Below are 26086 nucleotides of genomic sequence, written 5' to 3'. Positions count from 1 at the left end.
AGGGGTGCAGAAGGGGAACAAAGAACTTGAGATCCACCAGATGAAAACAGAATTTGAAAGAATGTCCTTTTTTCTTAGATTTCAAAATGTGGTTGAGGCAGATGATGAAGATTTAAGGGACATCATGACAAACATTTTGGCTGAATACATTCAGAAAGAGAAGCAACAGATGGGGTGGGAACTAGACCTGGTTTATAGAGTAAACTCAGCATATGCTAGAACACACAATGTACCCAGGGAGGTACACATTAAATTTCTTAGAAAGACCACAAGAGATGAGATTCTGAGTGCACAAAGGGGGCAAGCTTTGAAATACCAAGATAGAGAAATAACCATTCTGAAACAGATCCCCAAGAAAGTGAGAGAGAAAAGAAAAAATTATTCGCAATTAGCGAAGAAACTTTACCAGAAGGGGGTGTGGTTTAGATGGTTGATGCCTGAAGGCATGCTAATATTCTGGGAGGACACAAGAGTTAGAATCAACACAACCATAGAGGCTCAGGCCTTTATGGAAAAAAATAAAGCACTCCTAGATAAACCTGATGATTCTACAACAGATCTACAGGACACGGGAGGGGCAGGAGCTCTGCTGGCAGGGGGAGAAGGGGCAATACCAAGAAAACTCAGATCACAAAAATGAGTAAGAAAATCTGCTTGACATAAATGAATACCATGAGTACGGGGGGAGGGAACACCTTCCACATATTGTAACTGCCAAAATTTGTAACCCTTTCCATTACCCCTTTCCTTTTTATTTCTTTAAAAACCAATAAAACTTTGTTTAAAAAAAAAGAAGAAGAAGAAACAAAGATAAAAAGAAACGATATACAGAGCTTCAGGAGAAACTGGGCAAATTAGAATATAAACTCCAGAAAGAACCTCAAAACAAAGAAGCCAAAGAAGAAAAAGAAATAATTAAACATAGATTAAACTTAATTACACAAGAAGAATTGGCCCAGAAAATTAGATCAAGTAGGCAGAATTATTTCGAAAATGCCAATAAACCGGGGAGATGGCTAGCCTATAAACTAAAAAAAGAGAAAGAAAAGAAATTAATACAGTAACTAGAGGATGAAAAAGGAATGATACACCACCAAAAGGAAGAAAAAAAAAGTATAGCAGTAAGATACTTCCAAGCATTATACTGCCGAAAGGAAATAGAAGAGGAGGATATTAAAAGATATCTCCAGAGGAGGAATCTTCCAACCCTACCGGAAACAATAAAAGAAACATTAAATGGGAAAATAACGAGGCTAGAATTAAAAAGGGCAATCCAAAAACAAAAAAATAATAAAACTCTGGGCCAGACAGAATTCCAGCAGAATTTTATAAAGAATTGCAAAAATCATTAGAGAACATATTATTAGAAATGTATAATGAAGTATCAGAATGAGCTAAGACACCAAAATCCTGGATGGAGGCACTAATAGCACTAATTCCCAACGACAACGCTGAAAAACAAAGGATCCAAAATTATAGGCCAATCTTGCTGCTAAATGCTGATTATAAAATATTTATGACAATAATGGTGGAAAGAATTAAAAATATATTAAACGGAATCATACACCCAGACCAAAACGGATTTTTACCCAACAGACACATAAAAAACAATATACAAACAATAATGGACATATTAGAATACTATGAGATACATCCAGGAAAACAAGCAGCATTGATATTTATTGATGCACAAAAAGCATTTGATAACCTGAATTGGGATTTTCTTATAAATCAATTAGCAGTAATGAACTTTGGAAAGAAATTCATCGGGATGATCAGAGCAATATATTCGAGTCAGAGGGCAAAAATAATACTAAATGGGGAAGCAACAGAAGACTTCAGCATAACCAAAGGGGTAAGACAGGGATGCCCACTATCCCCCCTGTTATTTATCCTCTCATTAGAGACATTGATGTCAGGCAAAATAAGGACATAAAGGGACTGAAAATTAGAACACAGGAATATAAAATGCAGGCCTTTGCTGACGATCTTGCATTTATCATAGAGGAACCCCTAGAAACTGGATTAAAACTATTACAGGATATAAACCAATTCAGTAAAGTGGCAGGGCTTAAAATACATAAAGAGAAAACTAAAATATTAACTAAGAATTTAACCAAAAGACAAAATGAAGAACTGGAGGAGAAACTGGGAATTTCGAGGGCCAAGAAAATTAAATATTTGGGAATATGACTATCGGCAAAATGTATTACAATAAAAGAACATAATTACAACAAACTGCTACGACAGATACAAAAAGGTTTGGACAATTGGACTAAATTACAGATATCACTAATTGGCAGAATCTCAACAATCAAAATGAATATACTACCCAAATTACTCTATCTTTTTCAAACAATAACGATTAAATTAGAGAATTTTTTTTCCCGAACAACTAAATAAAATAGTATCCAAATTTGGTCAGGGAAAAAACCGCGTATTAAATACAAACTTCTACAAGATAGTAGAAACAGAGGACTCCCAGATTGGGAGCTATATTACCAGGCGGCAGCCCTAACATGGTTAAAAGACTGGATCCAATTAAAAAGTAAAAGAATCCTTATGCTAGAAGGACACGATCTCCAACTAGGCTGGCACAGCTTCCTCTGGGAGGGAAAGACTAAATCCCATTCCTACTTTCAGAGACATATAGTAAGGGATGCTCTGTTTAGGGTCTGGGAAAAAATAAAAAAACAACCCACTACCTGAAAATCCCAAGCTGGTTATCAACCATGGAGGCAATGACATATCCATATACTATAGACCAGGGGTGGCGAACAAGTTCGACAAAAAGAGCCAAAATTTTAAACTGTGAGAGTCAGAGAGCCACACCACACAGTGACCTGCCAAAACAGACCCGGAAGCAATGTTCCCTCTAATTTTTTTTCGATGTGAGCAGAAAAGTATAGTGTTTGAGCGGCACATTTTCATGCCTGAGCACCCGAATTTTTTTCACAGATGTCACCTAAGACAACAACGAAATCAGTATTATTTGAAACTCAAAGTTATGTTTCTTCAAGGTACCCGCTTAATTCAAAGTGTTATATAATATCAGTATCACTTAACAATGCTCCTGCTTAGCAACCAAAATGTTGGCTCAGAAACTCTGGCATTTGAAGCACGCAACTCTTAAAGCTGTCAAGTTACAAGACCCTTGCACCCCTAACCCTTTAGGGGAAAAAACCCCCAAGGGGTCTTCAAACCTGACAGCTTTAACACTTGTGGACTTCAACTCCCAGAATTCCTCCTCCAGTCATGTTGCAGCGACGTCATCTGCGTGGATCTGCTCCATCTTTGCTTTCTTCATTGTGGGCAGGGCTTCTGCTGAAGATGCCGACGAGTACGAGTTGCCACCAGAATAACTGCTGCTACCTCCTCCTCCTCCTCCTCCTCCAACAGAATCACCAGATTTGCTCCTGAGCTCAGCGCTGGGTTACCTCTGCCCCCTCCCCCTCCTCCGTGCTTTTGAGGAGCCATGAGGCTTTTTTTCCCCTGCTCCCCCCCCCCGCCTTCCTACTGGCTCCTGCAGCCTCATGGCTCCTCAAAAGCACGGCGGAGGAGGAGGAGGGGGCAGGGGTAACCCAGCGCTGACTGAGCTCAGCTGCTCCAAGCGGAGGGGAGGCGCCGCTGCCACGCGCGGAGATGCCGGCTGGAGCTTTGGCGGCTTCATCTCAGCCGCAGCGCCGGGCGGCAAATCCGGCAGTGCTGCCTGTTAGAGGAGGATGAGGAGGAGGTGGCAGCAGTTCTTCCGGTGGCGGTGGGGGCTTTGGGGCTTCACAACTAGCCTCAGTCGCCCCGTGCTCCTCAAAGCAAGTCTGGGGAAGTCCTTTGCAGGCGGCCCGTTCTAGCTGCCTGCAAAGGACCTCCCCAGCTTCCGAAAGGGAGCGCGCGATCCGAGCCACAGTATACTAAATAATGATAAGAGGCAAAGAGCCTCATTTATTTTGGCCGGGAGCCGCATGCGGCTCGCGAGCCGCGTGTTCGCCACCCCTGCTATAGACCTTAGTAAAAGGGTAAGATATGCAGACCTCTTAGATGAAAAAGGAGAACTAAAATCAGTACAAGATCTGAAAGCACAGGGAATAAATATGGAATGGTGGCCCTACCTACAAATTAAAACAAGATTTTAAATATGGAATATATGAGACACAAGTGGAATTAGATAAAATATTATTAGGAACGGGAGGAAAAATGATCACTAGATTATATAATTTTTTAAAAAATATAAAATTGAGGAAGAGACGGTAAAGGAGACAATGATTAGCTGGGGAAGAAATTTTGGCCATAATATAGAGTTAGAAAAATGGGATAAACTGTGGGGAAAAAATTATAAATTTATGATGGCAGTAGCTTACAAAGAAAATTTCTATAAAATGTTTTATAGATGGCATTTGCCTCCAGCGAGATTGGCCAAAATGTACCCAAATTTATCCCCTAATTGTTGGAGATGCAACCACAAGCCTGGAACATTCTATCACATGTGGTGGACGTGCCCCATCACAAGGAAGTACTGGTGCAAAATTCAGAAGTGGTTAGAAGAAATTACTGAGCGAAAAATAGAACTCAAACCAGAAACATTCTTATTAGGACTGCTGGATCAAAAAATGGACAAACAATCTCAATACATAATCATACACATACTCACTACAGCCAGGATTGCCTTCGCACAAAACTGGAAAAAAATCAATACACCCTCAGATGAAACTACAATCAGAAAAATACTCGAATGCACAGAAATGGATAGAATGACAATAGAACTAAAAGAAAGAGAAGAATCGGGCTTCTATAAAGTATGGAATAAAATGTACAAGTGGCAGAAAACAGAAGCCAAGACAGAAAATTGAGAATACAAATATATGGATATAAATAATGAATACTATTATAAGTGTTAACACTATGTTTGTTAAATCATAGGACAAGGTTATAGTGAGAGGAAGGCAATGCAGAAGGGAGAATTATAAAACCTAAGAAGGAAAGCCGATAAAGAAAGCTGTAAAATTATTGTATATTCTTATTTATGCTCTGTGTTTTGTTTTGTCTTATTATGTTTTTCCCCTTTGCTGTGTCTTCCCTGTTGTTTTTAAAGATCAAAACATTTAATAAAAATTATTTATTTAAAAAAAATAGGAAATAAGATCACCCCAAGACAGAAAAAAATTCCAATGCCTCACTTTCAGGGAGATGTGCTCTGTCACAGCAAATTGGTAAGATGAGACCAATGGTATAAGTAGACCTATATTTGGAGGTTTTGACCATGGAGATTAAAAAAAAAAACATAGTTTGAATCAAGAGGGGGGTAAACAAAGGAATTGTCCCTCAAAATGGAGAGCATCTGCGCTTCGTATATAGAACAAAAGTTAAACATAATATAATTTTCTTTTTAAGAAAAAATGGCTCTTGTTTATGCATTGACTTCTTGGCTAAGAAACAAATAACTAGAAAAGCATAGGCTGATAGAAAAATCCATTTAGCTATATAGAGATTGGTGCTATATTAGTAAATTAGCTCTCTGATCCATCCGCTTAAGAATCGGAATATATGTTTTAATGTAATTTAATGCTTGTGTGACCCATTTAATCTGCTGTTTCCATCCATAGAGGACTTTTCTTGTTTATTGTTTCTTCAATACATAGGATAGTATAATCTATCACTGATGTAAAGGTTTTATTTGGGGGATTTATTTATTTAGCAAATTGTGGGGCAGCAATTCTAAACATATTTGAATAAATTTTAAATTTCCAAGAAAAAGCAAAATTCACATCAAAAGTCTCTGGAGTGCACTGAGCAATGAGCTCATCTAGTATTTCATCTGATAGCCATTCTCCAATCTTTAGCTTAAATTGTTGCTTAAGATGGGCAGCCATATCAATCTTCTAAAGGAACAAATAATTCTGTCAAATGTCTTTCATACAAATCCTGCGTTGAAAACTGAAAGTCCTTAGTCCTTATTGGGTTTGTAAAGGAGATTTTAGCAATAACTTGCGGATGGCATAAATTATTATACGATTGAACAAACTGTAGAGAAAAGTGGAAAATTTTGTTAAGAGTTTGGTACATCTTTCTTCTCTAACTGAATATTTTTTACAGCAAAATATTGGAATTCATGTTACTAGGAGAGATTGAAAAAAACTGCTTTGCTTGAATTTCTACTGCCATTTTAAAGAGTACTAGACAACCTGTGTCCTGTTAGGTCATTGTTTCAGAGGTATTTCCATATCTAAACTAAGAAACAGAATGAGCATGGGCTGGCAAAAAAAATAACTGGAATAGAAGTGACTTCTGACTTCCTGTTGGTTTCCCAATTTTTTCTTTATGGAAAGCTGGGAGGGAGCATTGAAATATCTTCCTCCCTCCTTCCCTCTTCCTGCCACATCTAGTTTAGCCTTACTGCTGGCTTTTCCATTGACTTAAAAAAGAATAGGCATTATGAACATTAGGGAAGATTCACAGGGGTGTGGTGAGAGTCAGAAAGGGTGAGCAAGTGATGCTAGAGGAAGTACTTGCCAGATGTAGCACAGGTCAGGAAGTGGAGGTGTGTGAGAGGTGCAGCACAGATCCAGGAGGGGCACAGGATGCGATGCAGGTGAGGGAAGATGTGGAATGATGCACAAGAGGTCCTGCACAGGTCAGGGAGGGTGCACAGAAGTGCCTTAGAAGTCTGGGAGGGTGCACAGGGATGCAATGTGGGTCAGGATATGTAAAAGTGCACAAGAGATGCCAGGGAGGATGCAGAGTGTAACACAGGTTGGCTTCTGCAGAAATGCACAGGGATGTGAGAGAAATGCCCAAGTGGTTGGGAATGGGGCACGGGGTGCAGAGCAGGGGTACATGAGAGGTGCTGCATGGATCAAAGGTGCAAGGGGGTATGGAATGGGTTGGGGAGAATGGATGCAGGTGCACAAGGAGTTGGCATGGTGCAAGTGCAGAGTGGCTGGGGAAGTTGCGTGAGTGGGAAAACTTACCCAAACTTGAAACCTTCTCCGCCAGCTTTTCTATCATCAACTGTGCTTGTGGGAGCTGGCCTCTTCTTATCCTTCTCTATGTAAGTTATATACATTAGTGTACCTACTTGGTAGGCCTGTGACTGACTTCCTGGAATAGGCACCATAGAGTAAATATATATAGGATTATGCTTGCTCAAGTGAAGTGTTATGGGCTTCTTCAAGTTGAGCTCTACTTCTGTTGGGTTTCAGACACATATTTGTGTAGCTTTATTGACAAAGCAGAAATGATTTGCAACTGCCTTTTTCTGATACATGTTTTCAGGCCAGCTAACAGTCTGGGGTTTCTAATGGACTTCCATACTTGGTTCCATACTTAGCTTTTCAAGATCAAGCAGACAAGGCTTCAATCTGGATGCCAACCTTTGCCTGCCTCTACAGCTCTGTACTTGCCATCAGACCTGCTGATCTAACAAAATGTAAGATAATCAGACAAAATTAACTGGGATCAAGCATGGACAGGTTCAGTGCAAGAGACAAAAGCATATTCCTACTGAATTCCCTACCTTAAAAGTTTCAAATTCAAATGAATAATAAGTTGTGCAAATATGTAGATGCAGAATTGGTCAATGCACAAGGGTGGCAAGAAAGAGAAGTACACATTTCAATACAGGAAATGGGATGGAGCAACCACTGAGAGAGAAGTAAGGATGTGGTGGCTAAATTTTGGCACAGAAATACCATCCCTGAGACTGCATATCCATTCAGCAGTATGGCAATTGCAGAGTTGAAAGATCCTACAGGAGAGTATTGGCTGGCTGAATAATCAAGTCAAAGTGATCCTCTCCCATGTTTGTCCAATGAAAATGCACTTATTTTCTGTCATTTCCAACTTTCCTAGTAATTTATCTTTATCTTATAGCTCATAACTTTTAAAAACAAACGGATGCCAACTAGTGCCAGCTTGGCACCTCTTACATTGCATTTTATTCTCTGGTTTCCCCATCCCAAGATTCAAATGGCTGTCCACCTTTCTGGTGTTTGGAAAGGCGCTAAAGGCCCTGGTCGCACAAGCCTTTGGTGAGTATTATTGAAGCTCCATTTTCTCTGTTCCATCCAGGTTTGTTTTCTCTGCTATCTATATTGGGGGAGGGGGTTATGTTGTTTTGAAATGTTTTTAGCAGTTTGCAAACCACCCAGAGTCACAAGGAATTGGGCAGCATAAACATTATCATCTTTCAAGCAACCTAGACCGATGCTTCTCAACCTGTGGTCCGCAGACCCCTGGGCGGCCATGGGGTCATCACAGGAGAAACATAAAGGCTTGAAGAAATGTTATGATTAAACCCTGAGTTAAGTCTTGGGGGGTCCGTGGCCATGATCCGTGGTGACAACGTGGTGAAGAAAAGATTGAGAATTACGGGCTTACACCAGGGGTGCCCAAACTTGTCAACTTTAAGACTTGTGGACTTCAACTCCCAGAATTCTCCAGCCAGGCTGGAGAATTCTGGGAGTTGAAGTCCACAAGTCTTAAAGTTGACAAGTTTGGGCACCCCGGCCTAGACTATCAGCAGCATCCATAGAGTGGAGATGTGGAGTCAAAATAGGCAAGATGGCAGACACAGCAAGGCAATCCAAGCCGCACTCCTTTATATACAACTGTGCAGCCTGCTTCTTTAAGATCTAAAAGTATTTAAGATGCTGGATAAGGAAAGAAAATTAAAACCAAGACATTCTGAACAAGTACTCAAAACACAGAGGCAATGTTTTCCTGTAATAATTTCTGCTCTGGTTCAATGGTTCAGGTTTTCCTTCACTTCAGCAGATACATCTTATCATACCAATAAACTGCACATTAATAAAAGCAGGCTTCTGAACTCAAGTTTCAGAGAACTGGGGAACGCAGAAAATCGCAGGGCCCGTCAAAAAAATTCCTGCTTCAAATTGGCAATCCCCTATAACACAACACCTAAAATGGATTGGTACATACCTACTCATAGGTTACTAAGCCAGATCTTTTTGCATAGTGGGAGAAGGCTGTGTTTTGTCTGGTTTCCTTTTTCCACCCTTTTGTTAGAAGTCAGCTGATATACCCACAGTAAAAAAGAAACATCTTTGCTGGCTGGTTTCATGAGGAAAAAATGCCATTCCCAAGACTCCCTTCTGATGATGATCTGACAATTATCTAATGCAGTTTTAATAATTGGGGTTACAATTTCCTTCCCCCCCTCCCCCCGGGCTCTTCCCTCCCTGTTCATTGTGCCCTTCGGTTCACACTCCCATCATTTCAAACTGTAAACTCCTTTGAATAAATAGGTGGAAATATGTAAACCACAAACACGCATTCCACAAAGATGAGAACAAGTGGCACATGTTCAGTTACTCTTTTTTAAAACAGCAAAAGAAAGCCCCGTTGTCCAAACTGTGTGTTCGAGGGAAGCTCTCACCAATACGAGACAAACTGAGTATTAGAAGTCATCTCTGCCAGAGGAGACACGCTTACAGTTAGCCAAGAGAGATTTCCCTCCCCCCCTCCCCCAAAACACTCAACAACAGGTAGGCGCCCAGAGTCAGGAGCATTACAGACCCACCAGAGATTTAAGAGAAGGCCTGGTTAAGATCCCAGGCCTTCAAAGATTCCACAAGTTGTCCCAAGTGGAAAGGCTGGAATAATTACAAGAGAGTTGATATGCCAGCTGAGAAGCCCATGAATACACAAGGGATGGTCCTGTGAGGTGGCTGATCCTCCTCTCCAAGGAGAACACTTTAATTGTGGCCTGTCTGTCCGGAATCAAGAAGCTTCTTGTTTGTTTTAGCTGGTATGTCCCAACGTTTCAAGAAAGTTCAACTGAGTTGGCCTTGATAACAGATCCTGATGAAAAAGTAGCACAGGGATGCGTGAGCGAGGCAGGAACGCCTGGGCTCCACAATTCATCAGTCAGAAGTTGGGGATGGGTGTACATCTGAACACCAAGTAAGGAACGGTGTACAAAGTCCAAGCCCTGCCTCTGGCTTCAGTACCCATGCTCTTCAGTCACTCTGATCCCATCCCAAATCACATACAACACTCCATTTATGGTCCCATTTCCCATTCACTTGACGTTAACCCTAGACACTGTACACTCGAGGCTGCAACGATCCGTGGCATCTGGGTGGGGAGGTGGTCAATAAAGGCAGAATGGCAGTTGCGACGGTGCAATTGAAGCTCCACCCCTTTTGTACATGTGATGTCACATGCATGCTCGAAAGGGGTGGGGCTTCAATTGTGCTACTGCAGCTGCCTCTTTTGACCACCATCACCCCTCCCCTACACCTGCTACTATCAGGAATGCTATTCTGCATATGTTCTTTGCTCAATTATATCCCATTTCTAACAGTCCCATTCTCAAAGTGGTTAGCACTTTGGAAAAAAGGAGAAAGGAGCTTGAGGTTAGGGAGGAACTGAAATAAGAGGGCTCACTGGTTTCAACCATATTTGGGAATCAAGCTCAGAATATGAACCCTCCCTCCCTCCCACTTGAAGCATAAAACAAGAGTGGACCAATAGGGTTCAGCAAAAAGGTTCCACAACTGGAGTCTGGGGACTAGATTTGGCCTCTTGCAGAGATACATTGGGATAAGTCCTTTCCTCTCTATTTCCCACCCACCTTTTCTCTAAATCCATTGCTTTTTTAGCACATGGGCAATTTGTCACTCACTTGGACCTAGTCCATTAAGGGCAAATATCATAGGAGCACTCGGAGAGAGATAGCTATATTTTAATACCAAAGAACTGGAAGTGAGGATTTCCAAATGCTCTCACAATCCATGTCTTAACTCCAACAGAAATAACTTTGGTTGAGAGAAAACTCTGAAAAAAAAAGAGAATGTGGGGAAGCAAACTAGAGAAAAATGAAGGTTTGGCTTCTCCAATCGATATGAAACTCCCGTTTCATTTTTTTTTAAGGGAAAAAATATGAAATCACTCTTGGACTTACCACTTGATCATACCTATTTTATCCTCAAGAGCCAGAGTATTGAGGTGGTGAATTCTGGACTTTGCAGCTTCAGATTTTAAATATTGGTGGTGCATATATATATTTATCACTCAGTAAAAAAAGAAAAAAAAACCTCCTCTGCATGAAGTAAACTAGCACATTGAAAAGAGGCTCAGTAGAGGTACCTATGATATGTTTGCTATTCAATGCAGGGACAGGCCATTTTTGTTTTTCTCTTTTTTCCCCCCCCCCCAAAAGCAAATCATTCAGCGTGACGGCCCTCTTGATACAACTATTTTGAAAAAGTCCTAAATTCCATCGTCTTTCTTTTGCTTCACTCACTCTCATGCCTCATGCCTTTGTTCTCCAGTTCCTCAAACAATCAATTACATATAAAATGTCAATTTCAGCCCCAAAGCTCAAGCTTTGTACTCTGGATTAAGATCATGTGATAGAGATAGTTGGCTCCGACGGAGGACGGAGCTCCCTTCGCAAGAGCAGAGTTCGGCAGTAACAAGAAGCGATTCCTGGGCATGTGGCAACAGAGATCAGTCATTGGTGATACCCTTGGCTCGTAGTTCCTCTTGCACCCGAGCAAGATATGTAGGATCTGGGTACCCAAACCTGGGGGGAAAGAAGACAAAGGTTTATGAGTTTATCCTTCTTGACCTAAACTCTGGCAGTTTAAGTTACCCAAAAAAAGCTTCAGGAAAAATTAAATGGACAACCTCTCTTTATTAAAATACTTAACTAGCCTCTGCTGGCTCCCCTTCCCTCAAATGGGTGAAGGCTTCTGGATCTGTTCTAGGTTGTGAACCCATTAACCCAAGAGGCACAAAAGAGCTGATTGGTGTGAAACAAGTGCATATGCCAGAACAATTTTCCTTGAAATTATGATTTTTCTTTTTTAATGAAATTATGATTTCTGTGTATGCTGGTTGTTTCCTCTTCTAGATGTTATCCTACAGTAGGTAAAGCTGTCCTAGAACATTTTCTAGATCAGTGTTTCTCAACCTTTGCAACACTGAGATGTGTGGATCTCAATTCCTAGAATTCTTAATAACTGTGCTCTGGATCCTGCTACATACTGGTTTCTCGCCAAATAAACTGATGTGAAAAATTGTTCCCCAAGAAGGATACCCACAGTCAGATACTTCTGCAGGTTGATAGAGAAAAGGCTTAGTTGGTGCATTAATCATGTAGCTGGTCTATACAAAATAATAATAATCCAGGCTCAGTTTATGCAAAAGTTCATAATGCAAAGGAAATGAGAACCCATTCTGCCCCAGCATTGTTACATTGTTCTGTTTATTTAAATTGTTTTGCTTTGCATTGGATTCTTTTCAATATATATTGGGTGCTGGTCCTGAAGAAAGTTTTGATTAGCCAGACACCCAATATATATTGAAAAGAATCCAATGCAAAGCAAAACAATTTAAATAAACAGAACAATGTAACAATGCTGGGATAGAATGGGTTCTCATTTCCTTTCAGTCACTAAGGTCAGTTCATAATTTCTCTTAGCCTAATCTATCTCAGAAGGCTGCTGCAAAGATAAATACATAGGCAACAAATTTATATGCCACAATGATCAACTTGAAGTGTGAATGAAGGTACATAAATATGCACATCAAGTTAAAAAAATTCCTGCTTGTAGCATTTCAAGAAGACATGACATTAGAGCTGTATATTTGAAAAGCTTCTGGTGAGGATAAAATAATTATTTAGAGTCAACATAAATGTCTATTCTGTGAAGTTCTTGGTGATATCCAATGATATGACTAAATTGCTTTCAATTTGTAACCTACTAAGATCAAATAGCATTCTTACTCTGTACTGACTCTGGACTTTGTAGCATGGTACCTTTTAAAAACCTTTTAATGCTATTGTTTGGGTTCTCACAGGACCTTACTGAGTTCCAAGCGGCCTTAAATATCCCTTTGGCAGCCCCTTGATCCAAACCCTCCCTCTTTATTTTATTCCCTCCGCTTCACAACCACAGGCACCCTAGTGTTTCTCAACCCTTGCAACACTGAGATGTCTGGATTTCAATTCCTAGAATTCTTAACAACAGCCAGTTGGCAAGCTCTTACAGCTGGGGTCCCCCAGTGCAGTTGGTTTTGTGATGGATGTCATTCCAGGTGATGACGTTGGCTCGGCCTGTGGTCATGGAGGTCCCAATAGTGAAGGTGAGCCGTTGATCAAAGGCCTTGCGGAAGAGCGCCAGAACCTTGTTGCCTTCGGGACAGTCAGGTAAGTAAGCCACACGGGTAGTGCCTGGGTAGCGGACGCCAGGATTGGGATGTTCCACCTGCAAGAGAAATGAATTTCTGAAGGAAAAAAACCTTTAACTACAAACAAGAGATGGAGGAGCTGACCTATAGACATGGTGCAGGTGAAATCTCCTAGATCAGGGGTGTCAAATTTGCGGCGTCATGTTGACATCCTGTGACATATCATGACTTTCCCCTTCGCTAAGCCAGAGGTGGGCATGGCCTACTAGTATATGATGCATCCTGCCCATGGGCCGTGGGTTTGACACCCCTGTCCTACACTAACCCCGAGTCAGCCTGCAACAACTTGTTATAGCTGTACCTGGCTGACTACACTCCTTGTTTGTATTGCTATTTTCCCACACTTCTGCCCTCAAAAAATATGGGACCACAACTCCAATTGTACTACCAAAGTCAACACGGTCATCCAATTGGAAAAGGTTGGATTAGGGGCATCTGAGTCTACAAATAGGGGAGTAGCAGGAACAGAAACAACACAAGCTGTTATTCACTTAAATAGCTTTGGTTAAGAGAGTGAAATAGAGGAAGGTCTTGCCTCATTTAGAAAAAAATTAGAATCCAATACAATTATGTAAAAATAATTTATAAAAGTGGCTAACTCTAATGAATATACAATAAATCAGTCCTTCCTAACTTAATAGGACAGAAATTTTGGACTACAAGTCCTAATGTCCCCAAATGCTTGATAAAGAGGATATGTGGTTTAGCAAATGCTAAGATTGGATAAGACAGCTAAACTATCAAACTAGCTCTTTTGTTTCCGGTCATATATGTAACAACTCTTCTGATCTTAATTTGAAAGAAATGGAAATATGGATCTTCCATTCTAATAATAATGGTAGATTTATATGCTAAAATTCATGGATAGATTGCAGATTTGTGGAATCTGTTGCTTTCACTCAATTTTAAAGGTCCACCAGCCAGAATCTAGTGGAGAAAAAAAAGAAAGTTGGGGAACTTGTTCTGAGAACCAGTCCTTCTTCATCTGTGATCCCAGGCCTTACTCATTTCAGCCATGTAATTTAGCTTACAGGAGAAAGAATCAAAACAAGTTTTAATGTTACTTTTCTTAACCAGTTGGCAATCCAAAATCTTCCCTATTTAGATAAAAAAATTCCCAGAGATTTTTCTATAGATGATCATCCTTCCATAGCTGCAGCTGCAATACTGTGCCATATTATTTAAGCTGTTCAAAGATGAGTGGCTGGAATTGCCTCTGAACATTTTATTCTCTGATGTTACTATATCAACTATCTTCTCCCTTTCTATTCCCTGGGAAAATGGCCATGCAGGACTTCTTGGCTCTCCTGCTCATTTCCCCTTCCCCATTGCATTCTATGTTCTTATCAAACAAAAATGTACAGCTTCATCAATCTTCAAAAGCAAACAATTAAAATACCAATGAGGCCATAGGAACAGGGCTTTTCTGCAAATTTCCCCCAGGGCATTTCCATCTGCTGTTCCTTCTCAAAAGGTATAAATCCTGGTAGATGATCTCCTTTGGTCTGCCTCCTGGTCACTTTGTCAAAAGAGTGGAAAAATATTTTGATTCAAGAACAATAGGCCTAAGCACTCTGGATAAACTTCACAGAACAAGTTGAACTCAACTTGAATTCAAAGATTATCAAAGATGATTTAGAAATGTTTTCATAGTAGGAACATCTGGTGGCCAACCTGAAAAATAGCAACTTGGGTATTGGTGACTGGTAGGGCTACTGTCTAGATTGGGAAGTTGAAAAACATCTAAGGAGTTGGCAAGCTGTATCTAAACTGCTATCAAGAAAGTAGGGGGCATGACCATCTAGTCTTCAAAAACTGGGTCCCACTTGTGGGACACTTGTCGTCCCCTCCCTCCATTTTTTTTGTCTGGTGTTGAGTCTAATTCCAGAATGTTTATGTGACCTGAACTTACCTACTAAGAGTAAGATAGAAAACTTATTATTGCAACTTGCCCAATCAGCTCAGCAAGGAAAAAAAAAGCTCAGTGAATGCCCTGATGAATCATTTTCATAGTTTCATCCAAGGCAATAACTAAATTTGGTCATGTTTCAACTAATTCTTAATATTAGGTTTTTTTTTGTGGCAGCATATATCCTAAATATAGATCTTACTCCTTTTTTAAACTAAATTATTGACTCTATAAAGATTTCCTTATCCTCCAGCAGAATCCCACGACGTTTGACAGCAAGAATATTATGGTTTAAGTGGAGGTATTTCTTCTGCAAATAGATCATTTGAATCTAGGCCATTTGCATGGCTTTTTTAAACTGTAGAGAAGCAAGTGCGGGATTCCAGGGATCCTTTCAACTGATTTTGCAGGCTCAAGTAGCTTCAGGCTTGAATGGCCCCACTACCTAACTAATCCTTCCGGCAATTCCAGGAATTTTGAAGAAGAGTTGGCAATATGGAATGTAGGCCACTGAGCATCTTTAGTTCCTGGCAGATTTATTTCTTACCTGGATGTCACACCTTTTCTTCCCAGAGCTGAAGGTGGCAAGCCTGCTGTGCTTTTTCCCTTCTCCCACCCGGCCATTTTGTTCTCGCAACTACCTGCTTTTGTGAAGAGGATATGACTGTCCCAGAATCACCGAGGGAGTGCTCAGCCTGAGTTTTTTCAGTCCTAATCTGACGCAGACATCACTATGCCCCACCAGCTTTCATAAAAAGCTTTCACACATCTTTTTTTTATTTGCACACACAGGAGAGTCTCCCCCCTCCCCACACCTGCCAACCATAAATTTCCGGCCTCTGGTTTTCAATTTGTCTCCTTTTACTTACAGAAGACTCTAAAAGCATCAGGAAAAACATCACAGTTAGCAAAATGGCACCTTTTATTTCCTGATACGTAAATGCTCCCTCCATTTACTCTCTGCTGATACTGCTCTCCTTCAAGAAGGGCAAACCATTGACAAACAAGGAAATATTTTTCCCCACAACTCATGCTTCCTTCAGCCTCGGATATTCACCGTTTTTCTAGAGAGCCCAAAAAACCCAGCAAAGCCAGGATTAAAAAGTTCTACATTTTAAAAAATTAAGATTATATCAACTAAAATAATATCAATATTAATAATTGTCATCTGTTTGGTTAACCCACGGCATGTTAAATATTACCATTTTTAAAGGAACCAGATTGTGCATGCTATGACACTAGACCAGCCAGTTCAGTCTAATGGTTAAAGCCACAGGCTCCAAATTGGGAGATGGTGAGTTCTAGTCTCATTTTAGCCATGAAGGCCAGCTGGATGACCTTGGGCCAGTCATTCTCTCTCTCAGCCCAATTCACCTCAGAGGGCTGTTGTTGCTGGAAAAATAGGAGGAAGGTGTGTTGGATATGTTCATCTTATTTGTAAAAATAATAAAGGCAAGATATAAATAAACAAATAAAAATAAAACTAAGGTGTTTTTTTTGCCAATTATCATTTCACTAGTCCTCACAAAGAACCAGTAAATAAAGTATCCTTCATGGATTCTTTTAAGTGACTTCAGTGAAGTCTGACAGTGACTTTCCTTGGCTAATCTTAAAAAAAAAACTAAACAAGCTCCAATCTGATTAATTCTGAGATGGGAAATCCCGAGGAAATCTCACCTCTGTAGGCTAAAGTAGGAAATTGGGGGGGAAATGCAGAAAAAAGCACTTCCATATACTGTATGTTGTTGCAAAAAACAAACCACCCAATCATGAATCCCCTCTATTTTATTTTAATCTGTTACATCATTTCCCACAATTAATGCATACAGATTTAGAGTCTTTGGGAAGACATGAAAGGATGGCTTAAAGACCTACTCTTGAATTGTATCATGTTTTAATGCGATCTTATCCAACCTGCTGCCTGCCTCTCAGTGTTGAGATTACAGTACAATTCTTAAAATCCCTCAGCCAGCATGGCCAATTGACCACGTCTTTACAAGTCTACTCAGAACAAAATGCCATTGCATTTAATCTGCTTCCTCTCAATAGGATGGCAAGAACCTAGGCCAATAATCATTGGAAAGGAACCCTGAAGGCTTCTAGTCCAACTCTCTACCCCAGGCAAAAATCCTCAGATCAAGCCAGTTAAATGGTTTCCCAACCTTTGTTTGATGGAGCACTCACGACTCTGGGAGCCAGGCTGTTCAACGGCTTAGCATTTGATAATAATTAATAGTCACAGTCAGGAAATTCCACCTTATTTCAAGTTTGGATCTCTCGCTATAAAACTTCTACCCACTGGTTTCTTATCTTATCCTCAGATGCTCTGGGAAATAAATCCATACTCTCTGATCTGTGGCATCCCTTCATGTTTTGGAAGATTGTTATCAAGTCTCCCTTTATCCTTCTCTTCCGTAAGCTAAACATACCAAGTTTCTTTAACCATTCTTTAGCATTCAAGTCACTCACCATCCGTGTCGTTCTGTGCACTTTATATTATCTTGTATTAGGGTGACCAAAACTGGACACAGCATTCCAGTTACGGCCTGTCCAGTGCAATACAGAGCAGAACTATCACTTCCTGTTATCTCTACATTTCATTTCTGTTGTTGTGATCCAAGATTGCACTGACCATTTTGGTAGCTGCAGCACACTGGTGGCTCATGCTTGGTCTGTGATGCACCAAGATACTCAGAACCTTCTCACAAGCACCACTGCCAAGCCAAGAACTGTCTATCTTCTATCTAGGCATCTATTTTTTTCCTACCTAAAGGCAGAACCTTACATTTGTCAACACTGAATACCGTTTTGTTAGATAAGGTCCAATTTTGAAGTCATGTATCCTAAAGAAGGTGCCCAACGTTAATTTACATACCTAACAAAACATCCTACTCTAAGTTTCAGCCCAATACCATTCCTGAATTCATTCTTTTCAAGCCATTCCCACCGCACGCACAAGTAGACATTCACCACTTACTCCTATTTTTGGTGTAGGAATAAAATCACTGTACTTGAGGATACCACAGTGACGGAAACTTGTCCTGACACCGTATGTTCTCTCCTGCAGCTTGTAAGTCATAATAAATTTCTATGTAGAGCAGGAATTTAAAGTAAGCAGACCTGATACTACAGATGACCTGCCAGTTTTTCTTTGGGGGAGGCGACAGAATTAGGCCAGAGAGGATGAGACTGGATACTTCAGCCTTTTTTGTTTACATGAGATGGAATTGAGTAGTTAAAATGGGTGCTCCTATGCCTTGGAAAGATTTAATGTTCTCATTTCCTCTCTTAAAAACAAACATTTCTATCTTCCCAATGTTCTCAATGCCCATTGGTGGCACATAACCCTTGCATTGCCATATAAAACCTGGTGTCATTCTGGTGTAGGTAATCCTGCTATATATGTCCAACTCCATTTTTGATAAGAGTTTTCCAGCCATCTGTGACCAGGGCCATTTTTTCCTTTCAATTCTCTCCCTATCTTTTGCTTTCTCCAGTTTTGATGCCAACCCATTAAGTCCAATGCTAGGGGAATAGAGAACAGCAGCTCCTAATGCCATATGCAGCCTTTGGCCTCATCTGAAAAACTTTCACGAAATAAAATAACTCAGCCTCAAGTTAGAGGTGTAGCCTGCTGCTTAGAAGGAAGAGAAGGGGGTGTCATAAAGAGATAAAAAGTGGTGAGTCCTAACTGTTTTTTTTGCTGTCATTCCACCTGTTGTTCACTTTAGTTCCAATGTTTCCTCAAACAGGTTCCCTAAGAGGGAACACAATCCTTAAAAGCGAGAAAGGATTCCTGCTTCTGACTTTGGCCTAGCTAGTTCTGCATGGGAGCTGAGGGTTCTGGGAGATGTAGTCTTAGCACAGTTGGAAGCTTCCAGAACAGGGAAGTTGACCCTGTAAAGACCATTTCTAAACAACAGAAAGAGGGAAAGAGGAACCCAACTTACTCCTTGTATGCCAGGTGGAAAGACATACTGGATTATGATGGTGCCGTATTTCTCGTAACCAGGAAGCAGAAGACTTGAATCCTTAGAGACTAGCATGCGTCCATTCTCCGGCTGGTTCCCTACCAGCTGCCCATAGAAACGCCCACACATTGGGCAGGCTTTCTTGACCTGCAAGGCCCGGGTGATGCAGTCCTCACAGAAGGAGTGCTTGCATTTCTCCAAAGTCTTAATGTTCTGGATCTCCCCCAAACAAATGGGGCACTGGCTGTCCTGTTCCTCCTCCCCTCCCCTTGAGCAGCTGGCCATCCCTCCACTGCCACTTACTACTCTTGGCCCAGAGGTCTGCTGCCCTCGGGATATCAAGGCAGCTCCTCGACGGTGGAGCTCTACAGCTCCGTGTTCCCGGCTCTTCTCCATCAAGGCCATGCAGCCCATCAGCTCACTCTGACGCTGAGCCTTCTTCAATTCCTTCTCTGTTTCCTTGAGCAGTGCTTTGAGAGCCTTACGAGCCAGGTAAAGGCCATTGCTTGGTCCATGGGCAGGCATGGTAATCTGCAGAACATAGATCTCGGACGTCTCACCATCAATCAAGACACCAACTTTATTCTCCTCTTTCAACTTGACCAGTTTGGCAGGACTTTCCTTGGTCAGGAAGTCCCAGACGTGCTTATTTACCGTGAGTCTATTTTTAGTGGTGCCTCCACAAGCGGCCATCCTGGATAAAACAAATGATACTGAAAAGAGAGAAAGAGAAAGATAATCAAAGATACAGAAGAGGTTCCAGGCAGAAGTACAGATGGATGCACTCAGACAGAATCCCATGTTGGGTTACTTCATCTTTATTGGCTAGAAGTGTCAAGGACTTGGATGGTTTCATTGTTTTGGGGGGAAATATTTTTGCTTTTGTTGAGCATCACAACCCCCATTATCAAATCCTGAACCATTTAGAATTCAGACTGCTTAGATTCCATATGTCCATCCTACATAATCAAGTGTTCATATGCCCCTCTGCCTAACTCCTAAAACACTTGAAGAAAGCACAAATCTAAGAGGCCGAGGAAAAGTGACTCTGACCAACCAGGAAGGTATTGACCTCCAAACTATACATTCTGGATTAAGTTGGTCTAGGTCCATGATGCCAAACCTATGGCACATGTGTCCAAAGTGGCACACAAAGCCATGTTGCCCGGCATGCACAGCCTTGCCTGTTTGCCTTCCAGGTTTCTGGCGCGCATGCACGTGTGATGATCAGCTGTCCTTTCACCAGTGCTGAAAACTGGTGTGCGCATGTGCGCCGGCCAGCTAACCGTCAGGCGCGCATGTATGCTAGAACCCAGAAGTTTGGCTTTTCCAGAGTGTTGCTCCAACGAGCGCGTGCACACACGCAACGTTCTGTGTGACCTTTTTGGCACTGGGTCCCGAAAAGGTTTGCCATCTCTGGCCTAGGTCTTTCATTTTTTTTCCTCCTGGTTAAAATGGTGGATCTCTAATCCTACCCGTTTGAAGATCCTAATTTGGCCAAAATGGATTTGTGATTCCATTTTATTATTAAGGTGGGTGAAATAGGACTAAAAAGAATAATCTATTTGTTTCAGCTCTCTCTGAATTTCTAAGTAGACTAACAAATGGCCCATTATCAACTGCAAGAATGGCTTTTTAAAAATAAACCACAGGATTGTGTGTATGTGAGCAGAATCAGAATTACCATACCTGCTTCTAGCATTGGAGGGAAGAAAAAACTGTATTAACACAATTGCTAATTGTGCGAATGTCACCTTATCTTCTTTGGCCCAAGCAGTAAAATTCTTGAGCATAGACTTATATATTGGCCAAAAGAGCCAACACAGTTCTAGGCTGCATCAACAGAGGGATAGAATCAAGATCACGTGAAGTGTTAATACCACTTTATAATGCCTTGGTAAGGCCACACTTGGAATACTGCATTCAGTTCTGGTCGCCACGATGTAAAAAAGATGTGGCGACTCTAGAAAGAGTGCAGAGAAGAGCAACAAAGATGATTAGGGGACTGGAGACTAAAACATATGAAGAACGGTTGCAGGAACTGGGTATGTTTAGCTTAAGAGAAAGAAGGACTAGGGGAGACATGATAGCATTATTCCAATATCTCAGAGGTTGCCACAAAGAAGAGGGAGTCAAACTATTCTCCAAAGCACCTGAGGGTAGAACAAGAAGCAATGGGTGGAAACTAATCAAGGAGAGAAGCAACTTAGAACTGAGGAGAAATTTCCTGACAGTGAGAACAATTAATCAGTGGAACAGATTGCCTCCAGAAGTTGTGAATGCCCCAACACTGGAAGTCTTTAAGAAGATGTTGGATAGCTATTTGTCTGAAACGGTATAGGGTTTCCTGCCTAGGCAGGGGGTTGGACTAGAAGACCTCCAAGGTCCCTTCCAACTCTACTATTGTATTGTATTGTATTATATTGCATGAATGGCAAACATGCGGGAGTCTGGATATTGCTAAACTTATCATTCCTAGTGTCCCTTGTTATTGGCTTTCTAGACCCAGTTTGTTAGGGTTAGCATTAGTTCAGTAACATTTAGAGGGCAAGTTTCCTACAACACTGAGAAGCTAGTTGTGAACATCTGAATGGGCTTAACTGACAGACCAATCTAGTTTTGCATAATATGGATTATTTCCTGTTTCATCACCTTATACATTCCTCTGCATATATATAGATAGAGGATAACTAACAATTGACCAGAAATCTAATTTATACCAGGTCAATCCAAGTATACCTAGTTCAGTAGTCAATAACAAAGTGCTTTCCAAAATCTTGAACAAAAATCTCTAGATATTTTTTTTAAGTCAGATTTCCAAAATGCAAACCTGGATTTTTATTTTTGAATGCAAAGCATGGATGCTACTGAGCTACATTCTCTTACAAGATGGTGGGTTAACTACAAAGCTCTTGCATTTTGCCTGGACTGCCAGAAATTCCTGCACTTATAAGCAATCAGTGGGAAATCTATGAATGTTTTTAGTTTAAACCTCAGCGCACAAGGCAGAAAATCAGTCCATCTCTCATTTCAACTATCTTTCAAGATAAAAGTATATTGTTGTACAAAAAAAATCTAAAATAAGGAGCATCTCCGAGGATCACCTAAGACCAAAAGAAATCTACAGCCAGGCTGTGTATTACCAGGCTGTGTATTACAAAATTTTGCCCCTGAGCCAGTATTTTGCAAGAGATTTTGGGACATCTTAGTAGAACACTGCAAGTAATCAGAGCCCACTAGCAGCCCATGATGAGTAAAAGGAAAGAAGAAAAAGAATTAAAAGCCTCTAGGGAGGTATAGTCTAAGAGAGGAGCCTGGGGAGATTAATAGATGAAAGTCTAATTGGGCTGAGTAAAAGAGATGCAACATAATCAGGGGGCTTAGTAAAATCCCAAATGTTTGCCTTTTGGAGACAAGTTCCAAAGAGTTCAGTGAGCCTTATACAATAGTTACTAAACTTCTATTAGGAGAATCCTTTTTTTAAAAAAAAAAAGCTGATCCTTTACACTAAGCATTTATTTTTCAAGCATATGTGTTGCTATTTCTTTATTATTTATTAAATTTATATGCTGCCCATCTCACTATCCAAAGCTATTTTAGGGATTCTTATCTACAAATGACTTAAACAGCTGAAGTACCAAATAGCAAAACATGTCCTTTTTTTATGGCACATAGGTAATGCTGGAACCCACCTCTACTTTACATAAACAGCATACAGCTCTGAAATTTCCTGTTGGTTCCCCATCCAAATGCTAAGCAACCCTGACCCTCTGAACCTGCCATTCTTGCCTAACAAATTCATGAAAATTCACCCTATTGATGGCACTGAGTTTTCATTGCTGGGAATTAGTTCTGCAAGTTTTTCCAAATAGCTAATTGCTATGAAATGCAGATGGGAAAACATTCTGTCCTGTCCTATATTTCCCTAGAGACACCTGGCTGGGGAAATAAAATACAGCACTAACCTTAGCAGATCACTTTTCAGCTTCGAGTGGCTCTTTTTTTTAGCTCCCAACAAGACATCAAGCTAACCCTAACCCGGCAGCTATATGTGATGTAAGGGCTTTATTACAACCTTGGAAAACTATCCTAAAATGATTGCATGGACAATGTCAAAGGTTACAATTTACAGCAAACATCTTTTTTGCATGATTGCACCAATTTACCTGAAGTCATTCCGGCAACGGGTGGGGATTTTAAATTTGCATTAAAATACTATGTTAATTACTAGCTACACAGGCTCCTCCTCCCTTTCCTTGTACTTTCTGGGGATTTCTGAGAATAATTTCCCTTCCAAAGGTGACTTAGAATAACTTTATGGTCACTTTAAACATACACTAATTGCATACACATGCATTAAAACGAAATTTCGTTGCATACAGCTCTCAAACGGTTCATCTTTGAGTTATCAAAAGCTCCTCCTAGAATGGTTATTTAAAAAGCAACCAGGGCAGACTTAAGACACAAAAATAAATTAATTTTGCTCCCAAAATATTCTGGTAGATACAAAATTTGGGAATTAACACACCCCACCATCCCAATCCTTGTCCAACTGGGTATGGAAACCAATTGCCTTGTCAGGGCCAGCTATGCGGGGAGGGGGGAGGGTGTTTAGGGTCTGTGGAAACGCCAGCTGTCCCCTGTAAAGAAGGGGACAGATGCAACGCCACAAAAGCAGATGCACCAGGCCTCTGGAGGGGGAGCCGATAAGCTTGCTCGTCGTCGCCTTAAAATTCCTACCTAGGATAAGCGGGAGCCTTCTAAAGACGAGCGACGACGATGCCCAGCAATGCAAGAAAGGGACTGGCTTCCTCCTCCAGCCTCCAGGCGTAAACGCTCCGGGGATGTGGCAAAGAAGGCTCGCTACTCTTTGGAGCGCAAACCCTTCCCAATGAGGAGCAGGAGCAGCAGCGGGCGGAGCGAGAGGGCGAGCGTTCCCCGCTAGGGCGACAAAAGAGCCACCCAACCCCGCCGCGCGTCACCTTTGGAGAGGGCGCGACGCCACCGCAATACCGTACCTGGGGAGCCCATGAGAGAGGCTGGGATCGAAGACCGGCCGGATGTGGGAGTTCAGCTGAGCTGCGAATCAGAAACTGCAAAAGGGAGAAGAGAAGAGAGGAGGCGGGTTAAATCGAGGCTGTGCCGAGGGGGCGGCGCGGGGAGGAGGAGGGAGGAAGAGGGCGTGCGTATATTTATAGTTGGCGCGGAGGAGCTCTGCTGTCGGAACCCGGGTGCAACCCTTCGCCCAAGGATGTGTTTTCGGCTTTTTCGTCCCGCGTTGTGGAGTCCTTGGAGTACCCTCGTTGGGTAAACGTCTGCAACCACCAAGCTCAGAGAACACCAAGGAAGGACCCTCACAGCTCAATCCTGAGTTGCAAATATTGCCTCCGATTGGCACTTTTTCCGAGTGTGAGCGAAGAGACTAGGCATTGCCCTAAGGGGGAAAATGTTCTCCTTTTCCTGTTTCCATGTAACACATAAATGCTATCGAGTTCAAGGGAGCTCGTGCCTGGTAAAAAGCTACATTACCTAACACTGAATCGGGCATGCTAAATAGATGGCTTCATTGACCCCTTGGGCTGGCGGGATCTGTGTAGGAATATGGACTCAAATCCAAGTACTTTCAGTCCGGTTTTATCCTACTACAATATTTCTCTTCAAGCTTCTCCAGGAGGCTATCGAGCTAATAACAACTAGCATTAAAATAAGTACGTCGGAATGGAGCCAAATACTCTTGGCCATCTCTTCCACATCTGTTTTCATTCTGTGTAACCCAAGGCAAGGTTTTTGAATGAAGCAGGACTAAGCCAGGAGGTCACGGCTGACTCAAAGTTAATGTGTTGGAATTCATACTAGCCAATCAGAGAATCAGATATAATTCTGATTCCTCAAATAAGCCATAATTAGACTTACTCATTGCACTGCATTAAACCATGATTTATAGATCACGGTGGCTGAGTTCACACCACACCATGCTAAATTAAAACCAAATGGGTGATCTAATCATAGCATATGTTGACTTTCATGTACCCATGACTCCTCTTTCCAATAAGTGGGCATTTATGAAGGAAGTTTCCACAGAAAATCTGTTTTTTAATTTGGGGATTAAGTAAAAGTTACCAAATGTGTTCATAATGCCAAATATTTGGATAGTGTATGATTGGTATATTACAAAGAAACAACAAAGAGCTCCACACAATCTCTTTAAATTGGGGAGTAGCACATGGGATTCAGTGTAAGACATTTATAGTGCAAAAGTAAAGCAGTGCTTCCTGGTACAATAAACTTTCTAATTATACATAGCTGGATGCTGATGGGGTAAAAGCTAGTCCTGACTGGCCCAAAAAATCTTAAGAGTCAAGGTAGACAACTGGATGCAAAGTTTAAATGTGTGTGTGTTCACCATGAACAGGGCAATTTCCTTGTTTTCATTAGGAAAGCAGCTGTAAATAAGGTGAAAACAATAGGACATAGTAAAACCGTATACAGTTTTAGTTGCCAGATTTCTAAATTGGGAGTGTAGGCCTGGGGGGAAAAACCAGCCAGTTCTTCTATGAGAAAGGATTGTAAATTCTTTTTAAGGACGGGAAAAATGGGAAGGAGGCATATTGCTAAAATTTGACAACCATGCAATTGTGCAAACTGTGGATGGTAACCACTTTGCTTCCTCTTACATGAAATTAAAAGCCAGTCAGCTAATGATTCAGAAGGGGCAAAATTGGGGAGTGTTAAAAGCAAAGTACTTCAGAGGGAACAAAGGTTTCCAATCCAAACCTTGAACATTGAAGAGCATCTTGTGGCCACTCACAAAGCACCATATTCTCATCAAGGGTTGAGTTGTTCCAGAAATAGTTATTATAGTGGGTGCAACCAGTCACAAGACACCTATTTTGCTCCTTGCTGCCCCCACAGCCTCCAGGGAATGTTCCCTAGTGATTCTGATGTAGTATACTTGCCTCCCTCTCTCCTTTTTCTTCCTTAACACATGGGCACT

General features: G+C 41.3%; 1 protein-coding gene across 2 annotated transcripts; it reads right to left on the bottom strand.

Moving 5' to 3' along the window:
* Positions 1-11166: 11166 nt before the first annotated feature.
* On the bottom strand, positions 11167-24262 carry DTX3 (deltex E3 ubiquitin ligase 3). Of its 2 annotated transcripts, none has more exons than XM_081951261.1 (4): positions 24111-24262; positions 19072-19805; positions 13012-13229; positions 11167-11542 (listed from the first exon to the last, which is right to left on the bottom strand). In XM_081951261.1, the coding sequence occupies exons 1-4, from the start codon at positions 24121-24123 to the stop codon at positions 11467-11469; spliced, it is 1041 nt and encodes a 346-aa protein (XP_081807387.1). In that variant the 5' UTR covers positions 24124-24262; the 3' UTR covers positions 11167-11466. The 2 variants fall into 2 exon arrangements, with proteins under 2 accessions (XP_081807387.1, XP_081807388.1); XM_081951262.1 differs by lacking the exon at positions 24111-24262 and adding an exon at positions 23833-23973.
* Between the last annotated feature and the right edge of the window lie 1824 nt (positions 24263-26086).

The sequence above is a fragment of the Natrix helvetica genome, assembly GCF_964273705.1.
Source record: "Natrix helvetica genome assembly, chromosome: 1".
NCBI classification, from domain to species: Eukaryota; Metazoa; Chordata; class Lepidosauria; order Squamata; family Natricidae; genus Natrix; species Natrix helvetica.
Note: the sequence above shows the minus strand (reverse complement) of the source record. Positions and strands in the feature narration are given on the sequence as shown.

What these genes read in the sequence shown, in the direction of transcription:
- DTX3 (XM_081951261.1), bottom strand. An exon ending in TTCCACCTGGCATACAAGGA is followed by an intron (nt 13,230 to 19,071) that starts GTAAGTTGGGTT and finishes TTTCTCTTGCAG; the next exon opens with GTGGAACATCCCAATCCTGG. An exon ending in TGCACTGGGGGACCCCAGCT is followed by an intron (nt 11,543 to 13,011) that starts GTAAGAGCTTGC and finishes CTTTCCCCCCAG; the next exon opens with GTTTGGGTACCCAGATCCTA.